The sequence below is a fragment of the Lygodium microphyllum genome, chromosome 17 (genome assembly GCF_053477565.2).
Source record: "Lygodium microphyllum isolate KBCC chromosome 17, Lygodium_microphyllum_v1.1.10, whole genome shotgun sequence".
Lineage (NCBI taxonomy): Eukaryota > Viridiplantae > Streptophyta > Polypodiopsida > Schizaeales > Lygodiaceae > Lygodium > Lygodium microphyllum.
The window spans coordinates 51790224-51816628 of NC_141151.1; the positions used below are offsets into that span (position 1 = coordinate 51790224).

At 42.9% G+C, this 26405-nt stretch overlaps 1 protein-coding gene across 1 annotated transcript in view; it reads left to right on the forward strand.

Moving 5' to 3' along the window:
* Nucleotides 1-3249: 3249 nt before the first annotated feature.
* The window catches only part of LOC148021886 (uncharacterized), a 60133-nt gene continuing 36977 nt past the window's right edge, over nucleotides 3250-26405 (forward strand). Inside the window, exon 1 of the mRNA XM_087697405.1 lies at nucleotides 3250-3655. Coding sequence (XP_087553531.1) covers nucleotides 3417-3655 — 239 coding nt within the window. The 5' untranslated portion in view covers nucleotides 3250-3416. The remainder of the gene's footprint in view (nucleotides 3656-26405) is intronic.

Consider the following 26405-nt stretch of genomic DNA (forward strand, 5'->3'; position numbering starts at 1 on the left):
ACTTGCTAAATATGCGAGTGTAGGGGTTATCATTAAAGACCTCATCATCATCAAGTGGTTTAAAAAATGGAAGTGTATTAGGCACTACTTTTACTAATAATATAGCAAAATACAAGGCCTTGCTTACGAGGCTAAATCTAGCCAGACATGGTGATATTTGTCAATTATTGGTGAAAGGTGACTCGTAGTTGGTGATTAACCAATTGAATGGGACCTATACTATAAGGGATCCCATTCTGCAAATGTACCATTGTGCACTCTTGGATATACTTGAGATCTTTGCAAGAGTGACTTGCCAATTGATTTCCCATCAATGGAATCGCTTTGCAAACTCCTTTGCTAATTATGCCTTCATTGAAGATATATTTCTCAAATGTGTTCTAAAGGGGTTTTTACAAGTGTTTTGCTAATATCAATCCGCGCTATTATGGTGACTACTTGATGACATGTCTTGCTTTGGCCACCGATGTGGTTAGTGTGGGTTATGAGCCAAGTTGTGATCGATCATCTTCATATTCTTTCATGGATGCATCGGGTAGTTCAACAACATATTCATTGTACATCCCTTGCCATTTATGTAGGAATTTAGTCAACAATTTGACATATTTAGTATAGGGCATGAGTAAGCCATCCCTTTATCTAGGTTCTGTGCTTCAATAGGCCTTATGTGGGGACCAAGGTTTTAGTTTCAGTAATAGTAGGTTGCTAAACGATGGGCTTTATGGAATGATGTGCTTTATGATTATAGTTCATTAGGCTAAGAGGGCCATTTTGTTTTCTTTCTTGGTGCGAGTGCTTCCATTGTCAAGGAAGGTGTGTTGTGCATCAACCTGGATGCTTCTTCAATGCTGGGTGTCTCTATCACCTTGTCCCTCATTGGTTATTGAATTTTGTTTTGTAAGACGAGGGTTTGAATCACTTGTGTATGTCTTTCCATGGATGTGAGACTAAGACTTAGGCTAGGGTTTGAGTGTCCTTGTCGAGTGAGATGCCTCATTTACTAGGTTTTTACTTGATGGTACTCATAAGATGACTTTGGGTGTCAAGCCTATCATGTTGCTAATCAATAGGGGACTGCCTATCTTTTGTAGGATAGCTAGTCTAGTAGGAGTGTTTAGTTCAATTCTTTGTCATGATAAAGTCCCCTAGTGAGTGAGGGGTTGGGGCTTTGAGTATGGCTATGGGGGCTGATATTTGTTCCAACTCCAATCATGTGGTAAAAGAAAAGAGTAGTGCTAGAAGATAGTTGTTGCCTCGTGAGGGCTTGGTACGTTCATGAGTTCAAGTCAGACTAGGGCCCATGCCCTTTCTTCCTTGAGATGAGACCTAGCTATGGGATTATAAGAAAAAAGAGAAGAGAAAATGAAAAAATTTGGGTGCCACCTTGCAAGTTTTGGTAGGTTCTTGGGTTTGAGCCACACCCAAGACCGATACCTTAATCTCCTAGGGGCACTACAGTGCAAAATGACCGACATGCCATCCCCACTAAAGAAGAGAGAGAATATATATACTATTGGACTGATGAACAAATTTCTAAAAGAAAAAATGGGATTAGTGTGTCATTAGTGGATACTAAGTGGTAGGGAGTTGGCTTGGGCCTCTTACTTGTGCTGGTGAGCCTTACGCAAGGTTAGGTTGTTCCCTAAGTGGCTTTGTGGCTAGGTTGGGTTGTCACCTAGGTCAACTTGTGAGTGTTGAATGGTAGAGCCAGTTATTGAGTGTCATTTCCTTGGAGAGACCCTTCTCTATTGGTCCTTGCTTTGACCATAGGATCCATGGCTATAGGGTTGAGTGTTTATTCTTTTCTATGTTATATTATTTTATTTTTACCTATTAGATGTACTTTCACATGTTATGTTTTCTTGGCAAGATTTTCATTGATTTGATGGGCTAGGTCACCTTATCCTATGGTCACTAATGAGAGGTGGATTTAAAGAGGTGCCTGTTGGGATTTTGGACAATTTTAGGCAGCTCCTCAAGGTTTTTGTGAGTGGAAATGGAGATTTTACTCTCCAAACTAGTCCGTGGTGTAAAGCAGTCAAGGCATAAGAGACAGAGCATTTTGAAGTTTGAGATGCAACAAAGCACAAATTCTAGTCTACAAATAATGAAGAAGTGTCTAGCCATCACTTGGGTATTAATTCCATGCATTTGGGGTGAAAGCTGAGACTTCAAGACCTTATTTTGCAGAGGAATACAGTTTGAGCAGCCTAAGAAGCTGAAAATTGGCCAAGATTTGAAGGGAAGTGGAACAATTTCAATGGGACACGGGCCAAGGTTGAAGGGGTACTTCAATTTAGGCACTGCGCACACACACACACACACACACACACACACACACACACACACACACACACACACACACACACACACACATATATATATATATATATATATATATATATATATATATATATATATATATATATATATATATATATATATAGAGAGAGAGAGAGAGAGAGAGAGAGAGAGAGAGAGAGAGAGAGAGAGAGAGAGAGAAGCATGTAGGAAACATGGCACCATCATTTTAGGCTTTTGATGACCATCTGGCATAATCTTCATAATCTCTTACATGTGAATGGAAATGTTGATTTTCTAGTATTTCTCTCTCCTCCCTTTCCTCTTGCATAATGGCAATTCTTATGAGGGAAGGGGGATTGATGAAAGAAAGGGAGAGGTGAGAGTTATGTGAAAGAAATAGTTTGTGGCATGTTGTTGGTCTCTGTGGAGGGCTCCTCAAGTGTGTTAGTGGTTGTGATAAGCATTAGCAGCCTTAAGAACAACTCGACATCTCATTTGTGCCACATCATGTACCCAATCAAAGGATACATGACTTAGTTTTTATAACAAATAAAATCCAATTGAAAATTTGTTTTAAAGGCATATAAAGAAAGGTATGAAGATAATTATCAACACTTAACATTTCTATGAATAAAATGGCCAAAAATTAAGAAAAATAACAAATAATTTAAAAATAAAGAATAATTATCTAAATAGAAAAACACTAAGAATGGTCTAGTAAATCTAGAAATGTAAAAATATCACACTTTCTTTTAGATTTTTAGAAAATTAAGGTTTGTAAGCGCGAACATGCATATTACTAGCACACGGGGTTGGCCAAAATGCCATGCATAGTGATCTAAATGGAAGAACATGCTAAATTCCGATGAAGAATACTAAGAATGTTATTTTCTTATTTGCATATCATGTCTAGGTGATATATGTGTGAAATATGTATCCAAGTAGCACAAGTCTCCTGACATGGAAGGACGCCCCTGCACCCTCCAAACCGACAGCCTAACGGAGTTCCGAATCTGCGCCTGACGGAACATCCTGACGTATTCAGAATCGTGCCGGACCTGGTTGGATTTCCGCCCATGTGTCTGTGCTAGCGCCCGTACTCGTGTATTCAAATGTGGTCGCATAAGCTTGCGTCCGTTTCTAGCAAGCTTATGCGACCGAGGCTTCAGGCTGCAGCACTCTTGTCATCGTCATCTGCACCACCGCCATTGTCATCGTCATCATCGTCGTCGTCATCACCACCACCACCATCAGTGAAGCCCGGCAGCCAGCCTCCTCAACAAGAAATGGATTTCTTCAAGGCAGCTGACATACTCTTTTCAGAGCAAACTGGCAAGAGGAAGAAGTTCGGGTATGTCCTTATTTAAGTCTCTGGTATATAAAGGTCAAGTAAGGTATCCATGTGTGCTGCACCTGAAGAGATGCGCAAATCTTTATTACAACTGTTCAATAGAGATTTGTACAAGAATCGGCTCTGAGAGCCCAAGCTCTGACCAATACTTAAGAGTCCTCAAAGTCGGTTAATCGTCCTATCCAGGACAGCCCTTCATTCTGTCTCGATCTACCTCAAAGAATCTTCACATCAATCAAGCCATGAACACTTGGCTCGAGTCGGTCTCGTGCACACTTCAACACGTGGTTAGACTTGGTTGCTGCTCTTTGCAACTTGACATGTACAGAAGAAGAAGATGCGTGCCTGTTGATTGCCACGATGCACCACCATGATGATCTCATAAGTTGCCATCAATCCATTTTTATCCATGCCTTGGAGTTCGTCCAACCAACAGGTCAATTTGCAGTCGATACCTTAGTTCATCGTGTCTTTTTTATATTATAAAACTAGTCGTTTCTTCCTTTGTGAAAATTAGTCGACTAATGTATTGTTGTCACGCTACCATCACTTAAAGATGCCTTTGCACAAAATATCGACGTGCTTGTAGGATCTACAAGGAATAAACTTGCTATCCATTGTTAGCAGTCTTGTGTGTCATGCACAGTCATCTCCTGCTTGTGAGCCTTAGTTTGAGTTAGGTGGGGACATTAGGACTTCTGACACTCCGTCTGTCACGTCTTTTGACAGAGGAGGCAGCTCTTGCTAAAGCATGCATTTTTTTTTTTTTCATTCCAATTTAGGAGTGTTCACATTGGTTGGTTATTTTCCAGCTCAATACATTTCTTTTTTAGTGAATCTGGACTCCGTTCACACTGGCCAGGATGGGGGTGACCAACATTTATGATGGTGACCAGCATTTATTGGATTATTTTATTCATGTTGATCAGTTGGCCAGCATTTATGGCTCCTCCAAGTAGCAATTGGTGAGGTTTTGGCAAATTAGCTATTTATAGCTGTGCCTCTTTGTTGGCTGGTCATAAACACTTGCAGGTTTCAGCATACTCCGATGTACACAGATTCTTCTCCATCTTTTTGTGTTGCCTTCCATCATTAGCTTGATCCGGTGCCCTCATTGGCACATTGGGCTGCGTGCAGGGACTGATAAGTCCTCTTTTCTATTCAGCTTTCATTCAGTTCATTGTAAATTTTCTCCTTCCATTCTCTTATTTCATTGCTTGACCTTCCCCCCTCTCTTCTCTCCCTCTCCCTCTCCCTCTCCCTCCATTCATTCCTCTCTCTCTCTCTCTCTCTCTCTCTCTCTCTCTCTCTCTCTCCATGTTCATGTTTCCTCTTCTATTGCGCATTCTCACATGTTGTCATTACCAAAGTGAGGACTCCGAGGTTCTATGAAGAGAAGGCCACACTTAGCTTGTTGTTTGGAGCAGATTTGTCCCTAAGAACATATATTTTTTGACTTGTTTGGGCCTTCTGTGAAGTGTATGGGGCAACTACAACTTCCTTTTATAGGGTATAGTTGGCTTACCCTCTGTTCAGACATCTTGACACCAAAACACAAATTTCTAGTATGCTTGCAGGTTCTTTTGAAGAGTTACGGACCATCCAGTTTGACAGGTTTGATGAGTCAGATGCGCAGATTATCCAGTTTTCACCCATAGGCAGTCACATTAGTCAGGTGGTCCTAAGAGTGATGTGAAGATCGACATTCAGAGCCGCATTCACACTCTAATAGGTTGAGAAGATTGGAGCAACCGTCTCCCTTTCGGCTTCTCTACATCTTTTTCACAAGGCCTCTACTATTGGTCCATGATGGCTCCATCTTTTCAAGTGCTAGTGCTTCCTTCTTTTCCCAAAGGAGATCAACGATGGTGCCAACTACTTCCTGTAGTCCTACAAAGTGGAGTGTATCCTTGACATCTTTGACTTATGAGACTTTGTTACTACCCCAAGTAGCCCTTTGGGATTGACTCAATCCTAGAGCATGATCTTTCTCTTTATAAATCTGCATGATTCTATCCTTGTACATGTGTGCAAACTTTGGATCACAACAGAGGTTTGGACGAAGCTTTCTCCTCTCTACCATCAGAAGACTTTTGCCCACCATATTACCATTTCAGTTGATGATTTCCTTTCTATGTAGGATCATATTAACAAGACGGAGGACATGCGAGATGAGCTTGCATCCCTTGGCAAGACGGTTTCATGAGAAGACATGGCAATGATTCTTATTACTCAGTTGCCATTTCCCAAGTATGATGCTTGCTATACTAGCTTGCTTACCTCTAGGGTTCGAGAGACTCTTCTATGGGAAGAGCTAGCTCCGCTTGTTTTGTAGCACAAAGAGTGACTCAAGGAGATTGGTACTAGTGGATCTAGCCTTACTAAGGCTTTTACTACAAGTTCGGGATGGGGCAACAAGAAGGATAAGAAGGCCAAGAACAAGAAAAAGAAGCATGTTAAACATTTAGAGTCTTCCTTAGGCTTTGACACAGATTCAAAGAAGCCTAAATGCTCACACTGTGGAAAGGGTGTGGAGATATGCTAGGGTTTGTAAAAGAAAACATTGACAATGACCATGATTGAAACACAGAACTCAAACACAAATGCAAAAACACAAAAATACAATAGGCAAACACAAAAACTAACACAAATAGAGAAGAAAGATAACTTTGAAGTGAATGAATAAATGCTGAAAATGAAGGAAAGAGTGTACAAGATGCTCAAGGGTCCTGTGGGAGTGGGATAAGAGAGATGCCAATGTGTGACATGATACATCCATTGGAGAGGGATCGTGAGAGTTGTAGCCACAAGTTTGCGATGAGGGTGAAAGTGGAAGGATAGTAGGCTAGAAACCAAAACGTAGCACCTTGTGGGGCTGAAACTCGTAAATGTAGCAATGTAACAACTTGAAGATGATGATGGCTGATCATTGGAGGTTAGAAAGCTGGGCGATAGTAGAGGAAGGTGTAGACGATGATGATTGGGCATGCATTGAATTGAACACAAGCTGTAGCATGCATTGGAAGTGGCCAGATAGCAGGGTGGTAGTAGTGGACAGGGTGCCAGGGGTTGGTGATGACATGGCAGTAGCCACGATGGGCTAGACTTCCACTAAAGGGAGATCTAATGGTTGAAACTTGCAAGACAAGGAATGAGGCTGAGTGATAGATAGCTTGTGTATTTATAGGTGAGTGTATTTATAGGTGAGTGGATCCTCCCAAATTAGTGTTTGGCTTATGGGACACAAACACTCTCTAGTATCGTGTGTCGTTTAATAAAAGTTTGGGTAAGTTTCATGTTTTGGGGTTGTTTTAAAGAGCTGATCAGTTTATGATGCAATTTCTAGCCCAACACCCTCCTCTCACGCCCAAAACTAGAACTAGAAAGGGATTACAAGTATAAGGCTCTAGCCCATAATCACCCTGATGCATCCCACCTTAAAATAGTTAGGGCATCGGACAAAGTTTGCATGTTGGTTGCTCAATACCCTACCAAGACTATAGAGGTGATGGTCATCTTACATTGAGAGCTCAAAGGTTACCGCAAAGAGGCCAAGGCATTGGACAAAGGGTGCTCGACGTGTGCCCAGTGGCCTACCAAGACTTGCAAAGGCAGATGGAACCACTTTGAACCTTTTTTTTTGATCAACCCCAGACGATTGATTGTTGTTCTCCCTTCCCTCCCATCCCATGTGGCACTCCCTCTCCATAAATCCAATGGCACCCTCCTGTGGGCCCCACTCTAGATAAGGATGATAGCAACCCCTAACTAGTTCTTACCGGTTTTGTAGGGGCTTAGTTGGTGCTCGTTCTCGACTTTGTGATTGGCATGGTCGGTTTTGAGCGGGGAGTAGTCAATATTTACCTTGCTTTCTTTTGTCCTTAATGTTCCATGTTTATTTCTTTCAATTTTGATGATCCACCCAAAAGCATTTGCTGAAATCGCAAACTAAAGAAAGGTAGATTTGACAGCCCTTATCCGGAATAGCCAAAGAAGAATCAGCCATCTAGGTATGCAGAACATACTCGTACTTGAATTCTTGTGTTGACCAAGGGGCATAGGCAAGCTTAGATCTCAACCTCAAGAGAGGGTTCCATGCTAGTTGAGAAGTGCTAGGGTAGTAGTCCACCATGTAGATGGATCTAATGGATGAGGAAGAAAGACCTAACACTCTCCAGTTGGAAGAGCAGGGGAAGAGTCAGCTACCAAGGCAAGTGGGATATGCTTGTACTCGATTTCGAGAGATGGCTCCAATGTAAAGAGATGCTCGTCTACAGAATACAAACACAATTGTATGACAAATGTGCAAATTGATAAAGAAATAGAGTTAGGGTTAGGGTTAACACAGGGATAGTGAACATAGAAAATAATGAAACTGAATAGTGAATGAATAGGAGACAATGCTCACTATGCAAGGTGAAAACATACCCGTGAACTCCTGTGTCTCAAGGACTAGGGTAGAGAGTATGAGCAAAAGAGTGTGTTGTATTCTAATAGATCCCGAGACGTAGCAGGCAACCTTCAAATGTGTTTGGTAGTAGCAAACATAGCCTGTGTAGGCTGGATCAGTGTGACAGACGAGCAGCAATGTGCAGAATCTGCAAATGCAGATGATGCTGATGATGTGGCAGCTCTATGGAATGGCCGAACAGAAAAATGCAAGCCAGCAGAAGTTGACAGGAGGATGCGCCGCAGTAGGGACTGCAAATCACAGTAGTTTTGCTGACATCAGCACAGGGCATTAGCTAAGAAGACTGTACAGTAGCTTTAGTTGATCAGTAGACAGCAAATGCAGGCTGTGATAGTTTCTGGCGGCAGTCACCTGGTTGGACAGCAGTCTTGAAGTTGATGATCAGTCCTGAACAGCAGCAGATGGCTGGACAGCAGGTGCCAAATGGTAGACAGCAATGGTGGACAGCTCTTGCTCTCGCTGAGGTATCCTCTGCATATGGGGCGTGGATAGTAGTGAGAAGGCACCTTCAAGGTGCAAAAATGAGATTGAGGTTGAATGGAGGGTGGCTTGTCTATTTATAGAAAGTTTGGGTCCTCCCAAATAGGGTTTGTACTTATGGGACATAGACACTCTTAATAGAAAGTTTGGGTCCTCCCAAATAGGGCTTGTATTTATAGGACAGAGATACTCTTTAGAAACACATTTCTTTGTAACAAAAAGGTTTAATTCATTAATTAAGCATGTTTTGGGGCTGTTTTAAAGAAGCTAACGCATTTTTAGCTCAACCCCTCTTAGGCCCAAAACTAGAACGGCAAAGGGACTGCACTAATCCAAGCTCGTATCTTTTTGTTTTTGCCTAGGTGTCCCACCCCAAAGCAGTTAGGGCATTGGGCAAAGGGTGCATGTTGGCTGCCTAGTGACCTATCGAGATTACAAAGGCGATGGTTATTTTACCAAGGGAGCCCAAGTGGTCACCTAGAGAGGCCACGACATCAGACAAAGAGTGCTCATCGATTGCCCAGTGGCCTACCAAGACCTACAAAGGCGGATGGAACTACCATGGACTTTTTTTTTTTTTGAATGGCTTCTAACCTTGATTTGATTTAGCACTACGTATGGGTTTTGAAGCAGGTTTCATCCTATTGAGTAATCTGTGCCCCAAGGGGAGAATAAAAGGATGGTCAGATCCAAGACCATCATAAAATAGACAAGCTATCTTGGCCACCACTGGGTATTGATGAAGAAGAAATTTATGGAGAATATATGTGTCAGAAGTGATGTAGCAATGGAAGCATAAACAACATCCTGAAATAAACTGCCGAAACACAAGACGAGAAAGAATGAATGAATGAACACAAATACAGATGAGAACTCTGATGTATGCTTGGGAAACGGAATCCATATCGAACACGAGACAGCAACATACAACAGTGAGTCACTGGCTGTGTGGGCACCCTGACATTGGCTTCTCTCTCCCCTGAAGAATCCACAAGTGACTGAAGTACACAAAGAGGAGGAGGAGCTCAACAATATATAGGCATAAAATGGGGGAGCAATAAATGCAGTTGGCTAGCATTAAATGCTCCCCAGCCCTAAAAAGGGCACTAGAAAATGCTAGAAAAATACTACGTGAAATGCCGCAGCCTCTGCAGCACAGACTTATACCTGAGCTGACTAATCTACTAATACCCTCTCTTAGATCAGGGGGGATCTGATACAATACAATAGTACAATGATGGGGAATCATAAACTATACAACATAGAACCACCAGAAGAACCATGGATATTCAAGCAGCGAGTGGCCAACCCACCACCAAGATGCCTCGGAGAGTATGTAACGTCGATGTCGATCATAACAGTACCACCCAAAAATAGAGAAGAATCATAGCAGCTCTCTGTGTGTTATGTCACCTATGTCACTCGGGACATACAAGACCAATGTGCCAAACATGTCTTTGAACATGTAACCATGGAATCCCCGCCTTCGGCCAAAACTGCCAAAGTGTCCCCTCATGTGAGCTCTAGAGGAAAGCCTTGAGCTCTCTGTCAAGTAACCAGCCCATCACGAACTTGGATGTCAATCCCAGCTCTAGGATTTGTCCCTACTAGACTTCAGTCGATGCATCAAGGATGTCCGTCTCTAGATCCTGTGCATCTATATAAACTTATAGATGAGGCACGACTGTCCCATCTCACCACCCTCTCACACTCCCTCTCTGGCACTGGAGAGTCGTGAGGGATGTCCTCATCACCACCACTAGAAAGTAGCTGAGGAAGGGCCCACCAAGCCCTTCCCACGATCTGAAGAAGAGGATTCTTTCCGTGCCTTGGACTTTGCCTTGGCCGGAGGATCGGAATCAAAATCTGAGGCAGAGGATGACTCGTCGGAGGAGTCCACATTCCGCTTTGTCTTCTGCTCCTGTTTCTTCGTGGAAGCCGGTAACTCTTTGCAGTCCTTCCTTAAATGACCCTTCTTGCCATAGTGGTAAAACTAGGCCTTCGACTTCTTCATTTTCGAACCCCTCTCTAAAGCTGCAAGAGCCTCACCTAAACCTCCATAATGTGACGGAAGCCTCCCCTCTAGTCTTAAAGTAGCCTCATGCTCAAGTAGCATGGAGGACATGTGAAGAAAACTAATAAGAGTCGTAGATGTTTATGACTGTAAAGCATTTGCCACTCCATCAAATTCTGGATGAAGTTTGTAGAGTACTGTACCAACAAGATGTGTTAGAGGTAGAGTCATCCCTTGGACAGGCAGTCGGACACGTCAGTAGAGTACGGCAGTGCCACGTCAGCACGGCACGGCATAGGACACGTCAGTAGGTGCCACCTCAGCAGGTGCCACCTTAGCAGTGCAGTCGGACAGTTTTTTGCAGTCGGCTGCATTAAATGCAGCCGACCTGGTGCTATTATTTATTATTATTTGGCTATTTATGGCCACTGTGTGGCACACTCCGATATTCACATTTAGATTTTGTTCTTGAGATTTGTTGGTTGAGATAGATTGTGCTCGGGCTGACGGAGATCGAGATCATCAAGTCGGAGACACACGCAGATATTTCCTCTGCCCCTGTGTATTTTTCTGCACTCTTATACAGCATACTACGTTGCAGATTTTCTGCATTTAAATTGTCTCCTTCTGTGTGTGTGTGTGTGTGTGTGTGTGTGTTCACTCTCTCAGTCTATATCCTACGCTTCTGCATTGCTGCACTTTGACAAGATGTGCCTCTGATAGGGCAGACTGCAGAGTGCGAAGCTGGTCTTGGAGTTGGGTAACACGAAGTAGGAAGGATTAAATCGTATCTTTGGATTCAAACTTCAGTTGCTGGAGCCAGCCATAGAGAGTAACGGCCCTCATGGTGGAAGGAGCCTCGTACATCAACTGTAACTTCGACCATACGTCTGAAGATGTCGTACAGGAGGTGACCGCCGGTAGGACTTCTTTGGAAATACACCGAAGTAAGGCCGAATAAGCATGGGCATCATCCGAATCCCATGCAAGCACTGCCTCCTCATGGTTGTCTTTATCAAAATCAGATGGAACAGAAGGTTGTCGAGGACGTGCCACAGCTCCGCCAACCACGCACCATAACCGCTTCTGAATAAATCAAGCCTTCATCACCGCACTCCACATGTAATAATTAGGTCCATGGAGCTTGTCATCAGTGGATGTGCGTGGAGGAGCCTTCTGTAGAGGATTTAGAAAAGAAGTAGAGAAAAGAAGGGATTGGGAGAGGGAACATAGCCAAACCACGAGCATAGATTGCAAAAAGCAAGAGTTCACATGTAGTATGACCCAAAATCCGATCAAAATAAGACAAAAACTGCTGTAAAAAGCCAAAAAAGCTGTCAAAAACAGCAAAAACGGCTTGATTTAGTAAGTGCCCAGCTAGGAGGAGAAGCAGAAATACCAGAATGCAGGCTGAAATGGATGCGCAGTTTGTACGGATTTTTGTTGACGTTAGCAAAAAATGCAGGTAAAACTGGTCGCCTGATTGGAGTAGTAGCTGCCTGATCAGGAAGAGGGAAAATAGTCCTGAAATCAGCAAGAAAACATAGCAGAAACAAAAATCCTGAAATTTGATACCATGTCGGAAGTGATGCAACAATGGAAGCATAAACAACATGCTGAAATAAACTGCTAAAACACAAGACGAGAGAAAGAATGAATGAATGAACACAAATACAGATGAGAACTCAGATGTATGCTCGGGAACGAAATCCATATTGAACACGAGACAGCAACATACAATAGTGAGTCACTGGCTATGTGGGCACCCTGGCACCGGCTTCTCTCTCCCCTGAAGAATCCACAAGTGATGACTGAAGTACACAAAGAGGAGGAGCCCAACAATATATAGGCATAAAATGGGGGGAGCAATAAATGCATTCGGCCAGCATTAAATGCTCCCCAGCCCTAAAAAGGGCACCAGAAAATGCTAGAAAAATACTACATGAAATGCCATAGGCTCTGTAGCATAGACTTACACCTGAGCTGACTAATCTTCTAACAATATGGTGAAGCAAAAAAGATAGGTGGTAGCAAAGGGAGATTGCCCTAGGAGACCACCATGTGAGTTGCCACGAATATGGTGGATTCAGAGTCGTCCCCTCCAAAAGATCGAGAAATAGATAAATGCACACTTATGTATGTTTACAAGAGTAGAATGCAAATGCATGGGATTATATAAGATGCAATGTAAATTAACATGCTTATGCAAAATGCTATGCAACAGTGTCACTTGGATAGTGCCCTTGCAGGGGAATTGTTTACTTAACCAAGCGCCCTTTTACAATCATAGTCATCTAGAGGATGCGGATAATAATATAATGTACAAATAGTCAATGTTTTGAAGCAATGAATGAATCAAAAACTTGTCACCTCTAAGAGAAAAAGGCCATCCCCTCTCAATGTGGAAGGGAAAGCTAGAGAAAATGATAAATCACTCTCTCCCCGTCAGTCCAAAGTAGTAGGGAAGGGCACACCCATGCTAATACTAGGTAGTAACTATTGAAGAACTAGGCGATTGACCTCTTTGGTCAAAAAACCTACAAAATTGTTTGATGTACACACAAACCCTACGTGGATGGTGCCTAGCTCAATGTGCTCTTTGGTGGAATGGTAGTGTACACCAACATGCTGTGTTCGTGGATTGATGATCGGGTTACTAGCTAGTGTAATGGTACTTGGTTGTGGTAAAGGATAGCTAGTGAAACACATGAAAACTGAAGAACTTCTTGTAATCCACTTAGGTAGATGGTCTCTGTGGTGCCATATACTCTGCCTTGGCTATGGAAGCAGCCACTGTCTCCTACTTATGGATTGACCAAGAAATGGGAGCCGTACCTAGAGAAAAGATGTAAACTCTGTGTGTTGGATGTTGGGACCTCTACCCAATCCGAATTAATGTATCCTTGCAAAATCAAACCATGACCATATGTTAGACAAAAAAAAGTACACCGAACATATCTTAACACACATATGCAAGCAATCCAATGGGACATTTTAGGTGTATTGAAATATTGACTATTGAAAGAGAGAATATGCAAGGTTTGGCCCATTGTGAATCAACCAAAGAAGTTTTCTACAATAGATCTATTGATTGTTTCAATTTAGTCCTAAAGATCCACTTGGTCCTGTGATTTTCTTGTGGCTCGGACGATCCATCAAGGTCCAAGTCTCGTTTCGGTCAATGTTTGCAAGTTTCTTTTCCATGACCTCTCGCCATTGGGAAAGCTTTTAAGTCTCCTACCCACTCTTTGGCTCGTAATGCTCTATATAATTTGCCATAAAGACAGACACAAACGATACACTAGATGCAAGCCGGACAAATCATCTAGGGCCCTTCTTTCCAGACTGCAATTTGGTGGAAGGATCCTCCAATCATGCATGGTCTGTTGGTACTAGCGAGGTAATGGGTCTCCAATATAGGAGGGATTGGCTCAAAGTGCTATGTACAATATCTGTCTTATAGAAAAGGGCTCTCTCTGGACAATCACTTGGTTTGTTCAAGGGTCGAACAAACAATAGGATTTCACCTTAGAAGAGCCTACAAAAATCAGGAGATTAGCTGGAGGAGTGAGCTTTTCTATCTTATCGTTAGGAGTGTGCATGGATGCACAACACCCAAAGACTTTGAATTAGGAAATGATAGGCTGAGTACCAAAAATGCCTTGAAGAGAGTCCTCTGAGAAACCACCCAGTTGGGCACCTATTGAGGATGTACATCGAAGTGTTAGTGCATTCTTTGATATGTTTCATGAAGTTGCAGATTTTATGCAAAGATTAGAGTTAGAGATTGGGATAACTCAGCAAACAGAGTTCGTGGCTGATCATTTTCAGCCTACAGAGTTTATTGCTAAAGTATTTCAGCATCTAGTGTGTGGGGCTGCTCCTATGCAGTCCATAGTGCATAGGGCTGATCATTTTCAGCCGAAAGAGTTGAGGGCTGATTATCTTCAACTGATAGAGTTACAAGGAATCACTAAACCAGTGTGAGAGTCTATGATCTTGATTGTGATCGTTGTGAAGAAAACTACTTGCCCCAATTGGCGAAGCTACTAAATAGACAATAAGCTCATCACAAGTTGGGGGACATAGTAAACATCGTCTATTGAAGCGAGATTGCAGCCCTTGTCAATATTAAACTTGATGCAACCTAGACCATGAATCTATGAGGATGCGTGTGACATTAATGTGACATTAAAAGTGATATTTAATGTCACATTAAGGTCATAAATATGGAATGACATTAAAAGTGACATTTAATGTGACATTAACGTAAATCTAGGGGAACATGCACGAGAATGACCGTCCGGGCTCTTGGGCGCCCGAACGGGGTTAAGGGGAGCCTAGAGAGTAAGAGAGTCCAGGAATAGTAGGACTCCAGGAAGTTGACGGCTGGCAAAGGAATCCGAGTGAAAGGGCCAGCATGGATCTAGGCGTGGTTGGGAGGAGAAGAATCACTCGTGCTCAGTGGTTTCAGGGGTTTTTTCCTCTGTCTTGCCGAAGCCATCTTTCATTGGTATCAGAGCCTATGGTTCAACGATCAGATCCGTCGTCTATCAGAAATCGTCAGTTATTCGTCAGATTGTCAATAATACGTCAGGTTGTTAGTCGCCCGCCAGGTCGTCAACTTTTCGCAAGGTCGCGTGAGTATCAGGCGCCGTGAAAACGCGACGGGCCGTGAAGGAAAAGAAAGGTGAGACGTGCCAGGCGCCGTGAAAACGCGACGGGCCGTGAAGACAAAGAAAAGTAAGACGTGCCACGTCACATTAATGTGACACGTTACGGGCAGGGAAAAGATTAAACGTGGGGTCGCGAGGACCAGACCAGGAGTGGGGTCGCGAGGATCAGACGTGGGGTCATGAGAAAACGTGACTTTGTCACGACTGCTGTTGACGGGTAACTGCGACTGCTCCTGAGATGGATAGGACTGCGACTGTTGTGAGAGGGACAGAATAATGTCATACACGACTGAAATCAGGAAATTGAATTTCCAGCAACCACAGCCTGCCATTAAAAATCAGGGAAGTATTTTATCTTGTATGCAAATTTCTTATTTTTGCTTTCCAATTCCAGTGTATTAATGGTAGAAAAAGGGAAAGAAAGGGTAATGGAAAGTTCTAGTTCCGGGGACCAACCTATGGTAGATCCCCATGAACCAGAAATACAAGAAGAACAATGGGAAGAATTTTTTCCTACGCGAGAGCAATTCGATGATCTTACTGCTCGTGTGCAAACTCAGGGGGTTCAAATAGAATTTTTAACTCAAACACTTACTGAAATAAAATCTCAATTAACTTTATTGTTGGAAAGAGATAAAAATAAAATAGAAATCTCAGATGTCCCATCTTCATCGAAAGATTTAGATGTGACTATGCGAGATCCTAAGGAACCCCAAACTTACCATAAATTGAGGGATAATCCAGTTCTAAAGGATATGAAACCACCTCAATTTTACGGGGAGGAAAAAGATAGGAATAAAGACACAATCTTTAATTTCCTCCAAAAATGGGAAGATTTACATAAATTAAAAAATACCCCACCACATCTCCAAGCACTGGAGGCTAGTTTAACTTTGGGGCCCAAAGCATATAAGTGGTGGCGAACTTTAAAGGAGGCGAATAAAATACCTGAAACTTGGGCTCAATTTGAATCCGTCTTTTTGAAAGAATTTCTTCCTGAAAATGAAATGGAAAGAAATTGGGAAGATTGGGATTATGTCAGACAAAAGGGAAGACCCCTGCTGACATATTTGGAGGAATATCGTGAGATAATCCTCAAACTGGAAGGAATAGATGAATTCCAAAAAACAAGAGGATTCATTAGGGGACTAGATAAAGCCTGTAAAAAGGAAGTAAAACGGAGTTTACCTAAGACGCTGGAAGAGGCAATTAAATTTGCAGTAATTTATGAAGATAGTATGCGTCCAGGTACACTCACTAGTCTCACTGATACGGAGCCCAAGTCTAAGGAATTGGAAACCTCAAAATTTGTGGGCAAATTTAAAAGAAAAATGCCATTCTTTAAGGGTAAAAAACAACCTTTTGAAAAGAAACCATATATGAGGCCAAAGTTAAGTCCTGATGACTTTGATAAGGCCAAAAAAGAAAAGTTGTGTTTCAATTGCCTATCCCCTAACCATGCTGCTTGGAATTGCCCTCAAAAGAAAAAGGGGGAAGACAAAGGAAAGGATAAGGACAAGGGCAAGGGAAAAGAAAAACAAATCCATGTAGTGCAGACCTTAGAATTAAAGGGCCATGAAAAGTATAAATCTTTAGAGGTCTTGCACATGGATATACAACATAAGTGTTGTATGTCAACTTCTATGTGGCAGCCTACTTTTGGGCCACATGATTTACTTAGAGTACATGGATTGATAGTTGGAAAAAGGTTTAGAGTCATGATTGATGACTCTGCCACACATAATTTTATAAATTATGCACTTGTCAAAAAATTGAAACTTCCCCAACAAAACAGTGGGCATCAATATGTTGTTCGTATGATGCAAGGCCAAGACAATAAAATATGGGATACAATGGTATCCAATTTGGAAATTGAGATTCAAGGATATAAAGATAAGCTTGATTTCCAAATAATGAACATGGAAAGAGCTGATATTGCTCTAGGGAGGGAGTGGCTATGGGGATTAGAACCATCCTTAAAACGTAGCTATCACCATAATACACTGGAATTTGAAAGGGATGGTAAGACTTTTGTCATTCAAGGTGAACATGAAGTATCTGATAATCCTTTGCTGTATTCTACTGAAGTTCAGAAGCTGATAAAGAAGGAAGTTTGTGAGGTATATATGTTATGGTCTCTTCCTGTACAGAATACTTTTACTTTCTGTAATATAAAGCAACAATTTTCTTATGTTTGTGAGTTGAATGTGTGAGAGTGCGCAACGGAAGAGGAAATACGAACACGGAGGGAGAGAGAGAGAGAAAGCAGAAAATAAGGAAGAGAAATCTGCACTGACTGAAATGAATGCTGAATACACTGAAATGGACTGATCAGTCCCTGCACGCAGCCCACAGCGTCAGTGAGGGCACCGGATCAGGCTAATGATGATGGCAGCACCACCACGGGGGAGAAGGAGTGTCGGAATCTGCAAGAAGACAACTGACAAAGTGGGGAGGGGGGCTGCCAATAAATAGGCAACGGACAAACCCTAACCCTAACCCTAAAATGGGCGCAAACCCTAAAATGGGCACAAACCCTAAAAGTGCCCTAAAATGGGCGCCCCACAACAGTGACCAAAAAGTGGCCGGGCAGCCAGTGGCTGCCCACTAAAAGAGGCCAAAAAGAAATACACAACCTAAAACAGCCAGTCGAGAGTGACTAGCCTCCCCCATCATAATACATGACAGACATGTCAGAGCTCCTAATGTCCTCGTCTGACTCAGACTGAGGCTCACAGGCAGGAGATGACAAGGCATGACAAACATGACTGCTAACAGAATGTTAATAATGAATTGAATAGTTTGTTAAATGATTTTAAAGATGTGTTTCCTTCTGATCTACCAAGTGGCCTTCCACCAGATAGGGGTGATATAAATCACTCAATTGATATAAATAAGGATACACACCCAATTTCAAAACCACCGTATAGGTTAAGTGAAACACAGCATCAAGAAGTTGAAAGACAAATTAAGGATTACCTGGATAAAGGGTTTATTCAACCCAGTAATTCACCTTGGGCTTCACCAATTTTATTGGTAAAGAAAAAAGATGGTTCTATGCGACTTTGTGTTGACTATAGAGCACTTAATAAAATAACGGTGAAGAATAAATTTCCTATGCCCAGAATGGAAGATCTTTTTGATCAATTGCAAGGGGCAAAATTCTTCACAAAGATAGATTTTAAGATCAGGCTATCACCAAATAAGAATTAAGGCACAAGATGTTTCCAAGACAGCATTTCGTACTAGATACGGGCATTATGATTTTTTGGTGATGCCTTTTGGCCTCACTAATGCACCAGCTACCTTTATGAAGCTGATGAATAGTGTTTTACGCCCCTATCTAGGACATTTTGTAGTAGTCTTCTTGGATGATATCTTGATCTTTAGTAAATCAAGAGAAGAACATTTGGAACACTTACAATTAGTATTCCAACTGTTAAGAACACATTCCCTTTATGCGAAGAAAACTAAATGTGAATTCTTTGCACAAGAGGTCAAATATTTGGGGCATATTATCTCGAAAGAGGGAATCAACATGGATCCAGAAAAAGTAAGGGCAATTATTGAATAGCCACCTCCAAGGAACCTGGAAGAGCTGCAGATCTTCCTAGGTTTATCTGGATTTTATCGTAGATTCATTCGAGATTATGCCAAAATAGCTGTTCCAATGACAGACCAACTTAAAGGGAAAGGGAAAAGTTTTAATTGGGGAACAGACCAAAATGAAAGTTTTCAAAAACTTAAGGTAGCTATTGCTACAGCTCCAGTACTATTAATAGTGGATCCCAATAAACCATTTGTGGTTGAAGCTGATGCCAGTGATAAGGCAATAGGCGCGGTCTTATTACAAGAAGGTCGACCAGTTGCTTTTGAAAGCAAGAAATTAGATCGTGCAAAACAGAATTATTCTGTTTATGAGAGGGAGCTGTATGCAATAGTACATGCAATGAAGAAATGGAGGCACTATTTGTATGGTGCCAAACTTTTGATTTTATCGGATCATGAAAGCATTAAGTGGCTTAATGATCAACCAGATTTACACGGGCGTAAAGCCAGATGGGCCGAACTCCTCCAAGAGTTCGACTATGAGATAAGATATAGAAAAGGAAAGTATAATATAGTAGCTGATGCACTCAGCAGAATGCCCATCATTAATGAATTGAGTTTTACTCAGTTCACTTCCAATTTGCTTGAATCTTTAAAAGGGAAATGCTAGGTTGATCATATTCCAACATATGGGAAGCAATAAAAAATGGGGATCCAAATGAAAGTGCTTCTACTGAGGAAGGAATATCTGAGGATGTTCAACAAGGAAATGGAGCATCAGGGGTTGCTCAAACTGGATTCAAGTGGAAGAATTTTACCATTGATAATGGTTATTTACTCTACAAGGGTAGGGTATGTGTCCCGAAAGATACAGAAATAAGGCGCCAGATACTCTTTGAGTGTCATGATATCCCTAGTGCGGGACATCCAGGAGTTAATAAGACTTATAGTCTTATTAAACGGTAGTTCTATTGGCCTGGAATGAATAAGGACGTCCTTGACTATGTGGTCAAATGTAATAAATGCCAGGTTAATAAAGCTGAAAGATTAAAAATGGGAGGACTTCTCCATCCACTAGAAATTCCTTCGGGAAAATGGGAGAGTATCTCCATGGACTTTATTGTTGCTTTACCTAGAACACAGAGGGGGCACGACTCTGTGTGGGTGATTGTAGATAGGTTAACCAAAATGGCTAGGTTCATTCCAACTTCAACTGATGTTAAAACACCAGAATTGGCTAGATTGTTCGTAGAGAACATATACCGATTGTATGGCCTTCCGGCAAATATAGTTTCTGATCGGGATAGAAAATTTGATAGCCATTTTTGGCGTGCGGTATTTAGGAAATTGGATACTAAACTTAGCATGAGTACGGCGGACCATCCGCAAACAGATGGGCAAACTGAAAGGGTTAACCAAATTCTTGAAGATATGCTTAGGGCATATGTAAGTAAAAGGCAAACTAATTGGGAACAGTATTTACCGATAGCAGAGTTTGCATATAACAGTGCCAAGCACTCTTCCACCGGATATAGTCCATTTATGTTAATGTATGGGTTTCAGCCCAGAGCTCCTTTTGCAGGAGGACTGCATAAGGAAAAGGTTCAGGCAGCTAAAGACTTTTTGGAGGATATGAATAGTAAATTAAAATTTGCTCAAGAAAATATTAAAAAAGCTCAAAATCGAGCTAGAGCATATGCAGATTCTCACCGAAGAGACATCTCCTTTGAAGAAGGAGAATTGGTCTATCTTAAGGTGCCTGAACAAACCAAAACTATGAAAAAGGGACAATGTCCAAAGCTTTCACCAAGGTATTGTGGTCCTTTCATAATACTTAAAAGGGTGGGAGAATTGGCTTACAAGCTCCAACTACCTGCTGGTAGTAAAATACATCCAATTTTTCATGTAAGTAAATTAAGGAAGAAGCTGGGTGATTTGGATAATTTAATCTTAAATGATGATATTGAGGAGCTATTCAATGACCAATCTAATCCACATGAACCAGAAAAAATATTAAATGTTCGTAATAGACGAACAAGGAACACTATTTATCAGGAATGTTTGGTTAAGTGGAAAGATTGTTCAGAAGAAAGCTCAACATGGGAGCGAGTAAGTACTTTAAAGAAAATGTTTCCCGATTTACAGTTAGACCTTCCAAGTACCGTTTTCGAGGACGAAACCGATTCTTAAGGGGAAGGAAATGTGACATTAAAAGTGATATTTAATGTCACATTAAGGTCATAAATATGGAATGACATTAAAAGTGACATTTAATGTGACATTAAGGTAAATCTAGGGGAACATGCACGAGAATGACCGTCCGGGCTCTTGGGCGCCCGAACGGGGTTAAGGGGAGCCTAGAGAGTAAGAGAGTCCAGGAATAGTAGGACTCCAGGAAGTTGACGGCTGGCAAAGGAATCCGAGTGAAAGGGCTAGCATGGATCTAGGCGTGGTTGGGAGGAGAAGAATCACTCGTGCTCAGTGGTTTCAGGGGTTTTTTCCTCTGTCTTGCCGAAGCCATCTTTCAATGCGCGAGAAAAAGCAAAGTGAATACGGAGAGAGAACGCAGGAGAGAGAAGGAACAATGCAATTGCAATGATTGTGATTGAAGGTATAAGGTTGCAACAATCAGCCCGAACATGTAGCTCTAGACTTCTTGCAATCCGCATGCCAGTATAGTCTGCATCTGTAAAGCCAACAACATATGCCTTCTGCTTCCCAAAGCAGATGCACAACTCCTTTGTGCCTTTGAGGTATCTCATAATACCTTTCACTGCATCCCAATGCTTCTTGCTAGGGGGTTGCCATGTATCTGCTAACCACTCCCACTGCAAAGGCAATTTCAAGACGTGTACGTAGGGCTATCCTCTGCACTGAGTTTCACATGTGGAGGCAATCGAACCCCAATCGTTTTCCCCCCTTCCATATTGAAACATTGCAAAACCTTGGAGATATACTCCTGTTGAGATAGTTAGAGTAATCCTTTCGACTATCTCTGAGTATTCGCATGCCAAGAATGTGATTTGCATCACCAAGATCCTTCATGTCAAAGCTGCCATGAAGACTTTGCTTCAGTGTGTCCAAGATATGAGTATCCCTGCCAACAATCAGCATGTCATCTACATACAAGACCAAGATAATCAAGCTGCCATCTCCTGCCTTCTAAGTGTACAACCAGTAATCCACTTGACTTCTATGGAAACCTTGAGATTGCATAAATGTATTAAACTTACGATACCATTCTCTTGGTGCTTGTTTCAGCCCATACAAACTCCTTTTGAGTTTACATACCATCTTTTCTTTCCCTTTTTCCACAAACCCTTCAGGCTACTGCATATATATGTCTTCATGCAGATCACTATGTAAAAACGCAGTCTTTACATCCATCTGTATGAGCTCCATATCTTCACCTGCAACCAAGCCCAAAATGGTTCTCAATGTAGTCATCTTGACTATAGGAGAGAAAATCTCGTCAAAGTCAATTCCATGCTCCTGCTTGTATCCCTTTGCAACCAATCTTACTTTGTACTTTGGTGAGAAACCAGAAGTGACCTTCTTATAAACCCATTTGGATGGAAGTGTTTTTTGCCCTTTAGGCAATTGCACCAAGTCCCAAGTGCCATTTTTCTCAAGAGATTCCATTTTTGACAACATGGCTTTATACCATTTCTTGCTGTCTTGTCTGTCCATTGCTTCCTTGAAGCAAGACGGTTCACCACAGTCTGTCAACATAACATAATTAGCCACATAATTTGCATCAGGAACAAATCTATCAGGTTGTCTAGTAGCCCTAGACGATCTCCTAACCCAATGATCATTGTTTGTTGGTTGTTGAGCATTTTCAGCTTGCTGTCCTGGCATTTCAGCTTGCAAATCAGCATTAAGAGCTTGCTGTCCTAGCTGTTCTTGCACATGTAGTGGCTCATTATCATGGGCAATAGCTGGCTGATCATTTCGAGCATCATTTTCTGCATTTACAGGTTTATTTGCAGCAGGTATTTGTTGCTGTACAATGGGCACATTTTGCTGTCCAAAAGGTATTTCTTCCCGGAATACAATCCTACAGACCTCCTGAGTCTTTTCGGGTTGTTTATACATGCGATCTTCCTAAAAGATAACATCATTGCTGTGTACTACTTTCCTTTTTTGGGGATCTCACAATCTATGTCCCATTTCACCCTCGTCACCATATCCTAGGAAAATGCATTTACAGGACTTTGGCTCAAGTTTGCTACTTTTTTCTTTACGAATGTGCACAAAAGCCTCGCAGCCAAACACTTTCAGATGAGCATATGAAGGTGGCTTGCTCGACCACACTTCTTGGGGAACCCCCCCCCCCCCCCCCAAAAAGACTTGTTTGGTGACCGATTAATTAAGTGAACGACTGTCATAATAGGCTCTGCCCAAAAACCATGGGGTAATGCAACATGAGTCAACATCGTACGGACCTTATCCTGTATGGTCCGATTCATACGCTTTGCAACTCCATTTTGGGGCGGATTATGAGGGGCAGTGAGCTCCCTCTTTATCCCTTTGCTGCCACGAAATGCGCAAAAGGCCTTGGACACATATTCCCCACCATTGTCAGAGCGAAGACACTTAAGTGTCTGATTTTCAGCCAATGCCAAGAATTTTTTAAACTTGTCAAGCACTTCATCCTTGCTACGAATAGGATAAACCCATACATTCCTTGTAGCATCATCAACAAAGGTGACTAAATATTTCTTTCTCCCTAAAGATAATCCTGGCATCTGACATACATCTGAGTGTACTAACTCTAGAGGAGAAGATTTTAAAGAAAGAGACTTTTTATGAGATGTCTGTGCATGTTTGCCATAAATACAATGTCACAATGCTTAAAATCAGCATAACGAAGGCAAGGCAAGTAACCCAAACGAGAAAGCACTTTCATTCCTGTTTGACTCATGTGTCCCAACAGGCCATGCCACAAAGAAATGTTGGGTTGCTTGGTCACGGCAACAACATGGTTACGCTTGGCAATAACCCTAGATCCCTTACAGATCAGGTGGTATGAAAACCATAATCATCTAGTTGCCCTGTGCTAATCAAGCTCTTCTTGAGCTGAGGTACATGCCGTACATGATGAAGTGTGAAGACATAGCCATGCTTAAACTGCAACTGCACACTGCCAATACCTGCAATGTTACATGCATAGTTGTTTCCAAGATGGACAACACCATGTCGGCCCCATGTATAGGCAAAGAACCACTCATGATGAGGGGTGACGTGAAAAGAAGTACCTGAATCGAGAATCCAGGTATGCATGTCATCATCTGTATTTGCAAGTAAAGCATGTGCACCAAAGTGTGAAGAGACAAAGAGTACGTCACTCCCACTATTACTGTCATGAGTGACTACATTTACCTCTTCAATTTTGACAATGCTCTTCTTAGGCTGACTGTCTTTGGCTCCTACCAACGAGCCGCTGCCCCCGCCCTCATGCCTCGTCGAACTGCCCCTCGCTGATTGGCCATCGCACCTCCCTCGTCCTCTCGCTTGCCTCCTCACCATTGCACTGCGTCTCCCCCCCTTGCTTGTCATCAAGCTGTGTCTCCCCTCCTTGCCACCACATTGTGCTTGCACCTCCTTGCCATCGCCATCACGTTGCCCCTCGCCCTATGACTCCTGCCATCACGTGTGCCCCTTCCCCCCCCCCCCCCCCTCCCCCCTTCCCTCCCTCCCTCCGGCAGTACAGCAGTGTGTTTGGTAGGTTCTCAGCAGGGAAGTGCAATGGAAACCTCTGGTCAGACGCCAGTGCATTCTGCGAGTGCCCCCTAGTCAAACACCTCGCGCGTTGTCCTCTCTAAGGAACAGCTCTTGGCCGTCCGCGCCATAGAGCTGGAGCTTAAAGAAACAATGATTTTCGGTCAGATAGTAGGACACTCTCCAGCCAGGGCCCAGCTTCGGGATTGGCTCCACTCCATGCTGCGCATTGGCACAACGCAAATCGTAGAGGCAGTCCTCATGGGCCGTGGGATCTTCAGGGTTCGTCTCACCTCTGCGGACACAGCTCGGGAGTTAGTGAAGAGCTCGCCCTATGCCTCCACGAAGGGGGTCATTCACATGGTTCCTTGGTATAGCGGCTTCACAATGGAGTCATTTGAGCTCCATAATAGATTTCTTAGACACCCAGTCACTTTACTTTTTCTTGGACTGGCGGTAGAGTACCGCCAGTTAGTGGTAGGCTCTTCGGTACAGTTCTTCGTACCTCCTTCGCGGATGCTGTGATAGCTGTAGGAGTCCCCAAGGTACGAGTGGCCGTGAAATACATAAAGAGTATACCCAAGTTTCTGGAGATAGAGGCAGGAGGTCACTCCTTTAGGCAACAAGTCACTGTGACCAGGCAACTAGGGCAGTGCTTGCGCTACCATGACTTTGGGCATTAAGCAGTAGATTGTACGCGCTTAAGAGCCAAGGTGGCTCCATCGACAGGTCCACAGGTGGATGTTGACAGCTTCACACGGGTCCAGAGATGATAGAGAGGGAGACGGTAGGGGAAACCGCAGTCAGCTCCGCAGATGTAGCCTCGATAGTAGGGAGTAGGAGGACGAGCGACACCCCCTCGGTAGAGCACTCCGCAACTCCCCAGGAGGTGATGAGCCATACACGCCTACATCCTTCTCGCACCAGCAATTTTCCCCCTCCCACACAGCCACTAGCTCATCTGCCCCTGTCGCCCGTCACACTTTCCCGAGACATGCACAACTATTGCCACATGAGTTCTTCCACAGTGGCCCGTGGTCCTACCTGAGAGTTGCGGAGCGCGGAGAGTTTCCACTTCCTCTAGAGGTGGGGATGGACCAAACTATGCCTTTTTCTTTCAGTCCTCTCACTCAGGGGTTTGGACAACGACACAGATAGAGGAGTTGAAGAGTTAGGTGGAGGACCATATCTCCCAGTGGATGGGAGATGAAGGACTAGCACTTCGCGCAACAGTGGCCTAGTTGTATGATGGACATTAACTGGTGGGCTGGTACTGAGGTCCCGCACTTGAGCATCATCTTTCGAGCCCCTCCATAGTGGAGAGCTCCGCGGGATGTGATCGAGTGGCCCCTGGCACAGGCGGCCCGTTTCTACCAGTGTATAGAGTCACGACTCTCAGTATGGTTGAAAGATGCATTGATAGTACCACCTGGAGCATCTATCACCCCTATGGTCCCGATCGAGGGCCACCATGGGGGATTGGAGTTTACCATCCAAACCTGCGGCAAAGCGCACCTGCGTGCCTCATAGTTTTTTCTCCTTATCAGCAGCTTCCACACTGAATATGTCATGAAGGAAAATACAACATTAATATTTGCACCTTAGATTAATTCCAGCTTTTGTAAATTCAGCCCTAGCCTATGTGTACATGTGTGAACAGCCCTTAAGTTTGGAAAAAGGGTTAGAATAAAAGGGACTAGAGGCCAAAGGCAAGACATCTTTTGATCATTCAATAATCTTGGCTTTACCATCTTCTTGGAGTTAGCTTCTTCTTAGCCTATGAAGCACTCAGCCATGGCCGTCATGTATTCTTGAATTCCCAACCATTAATACATG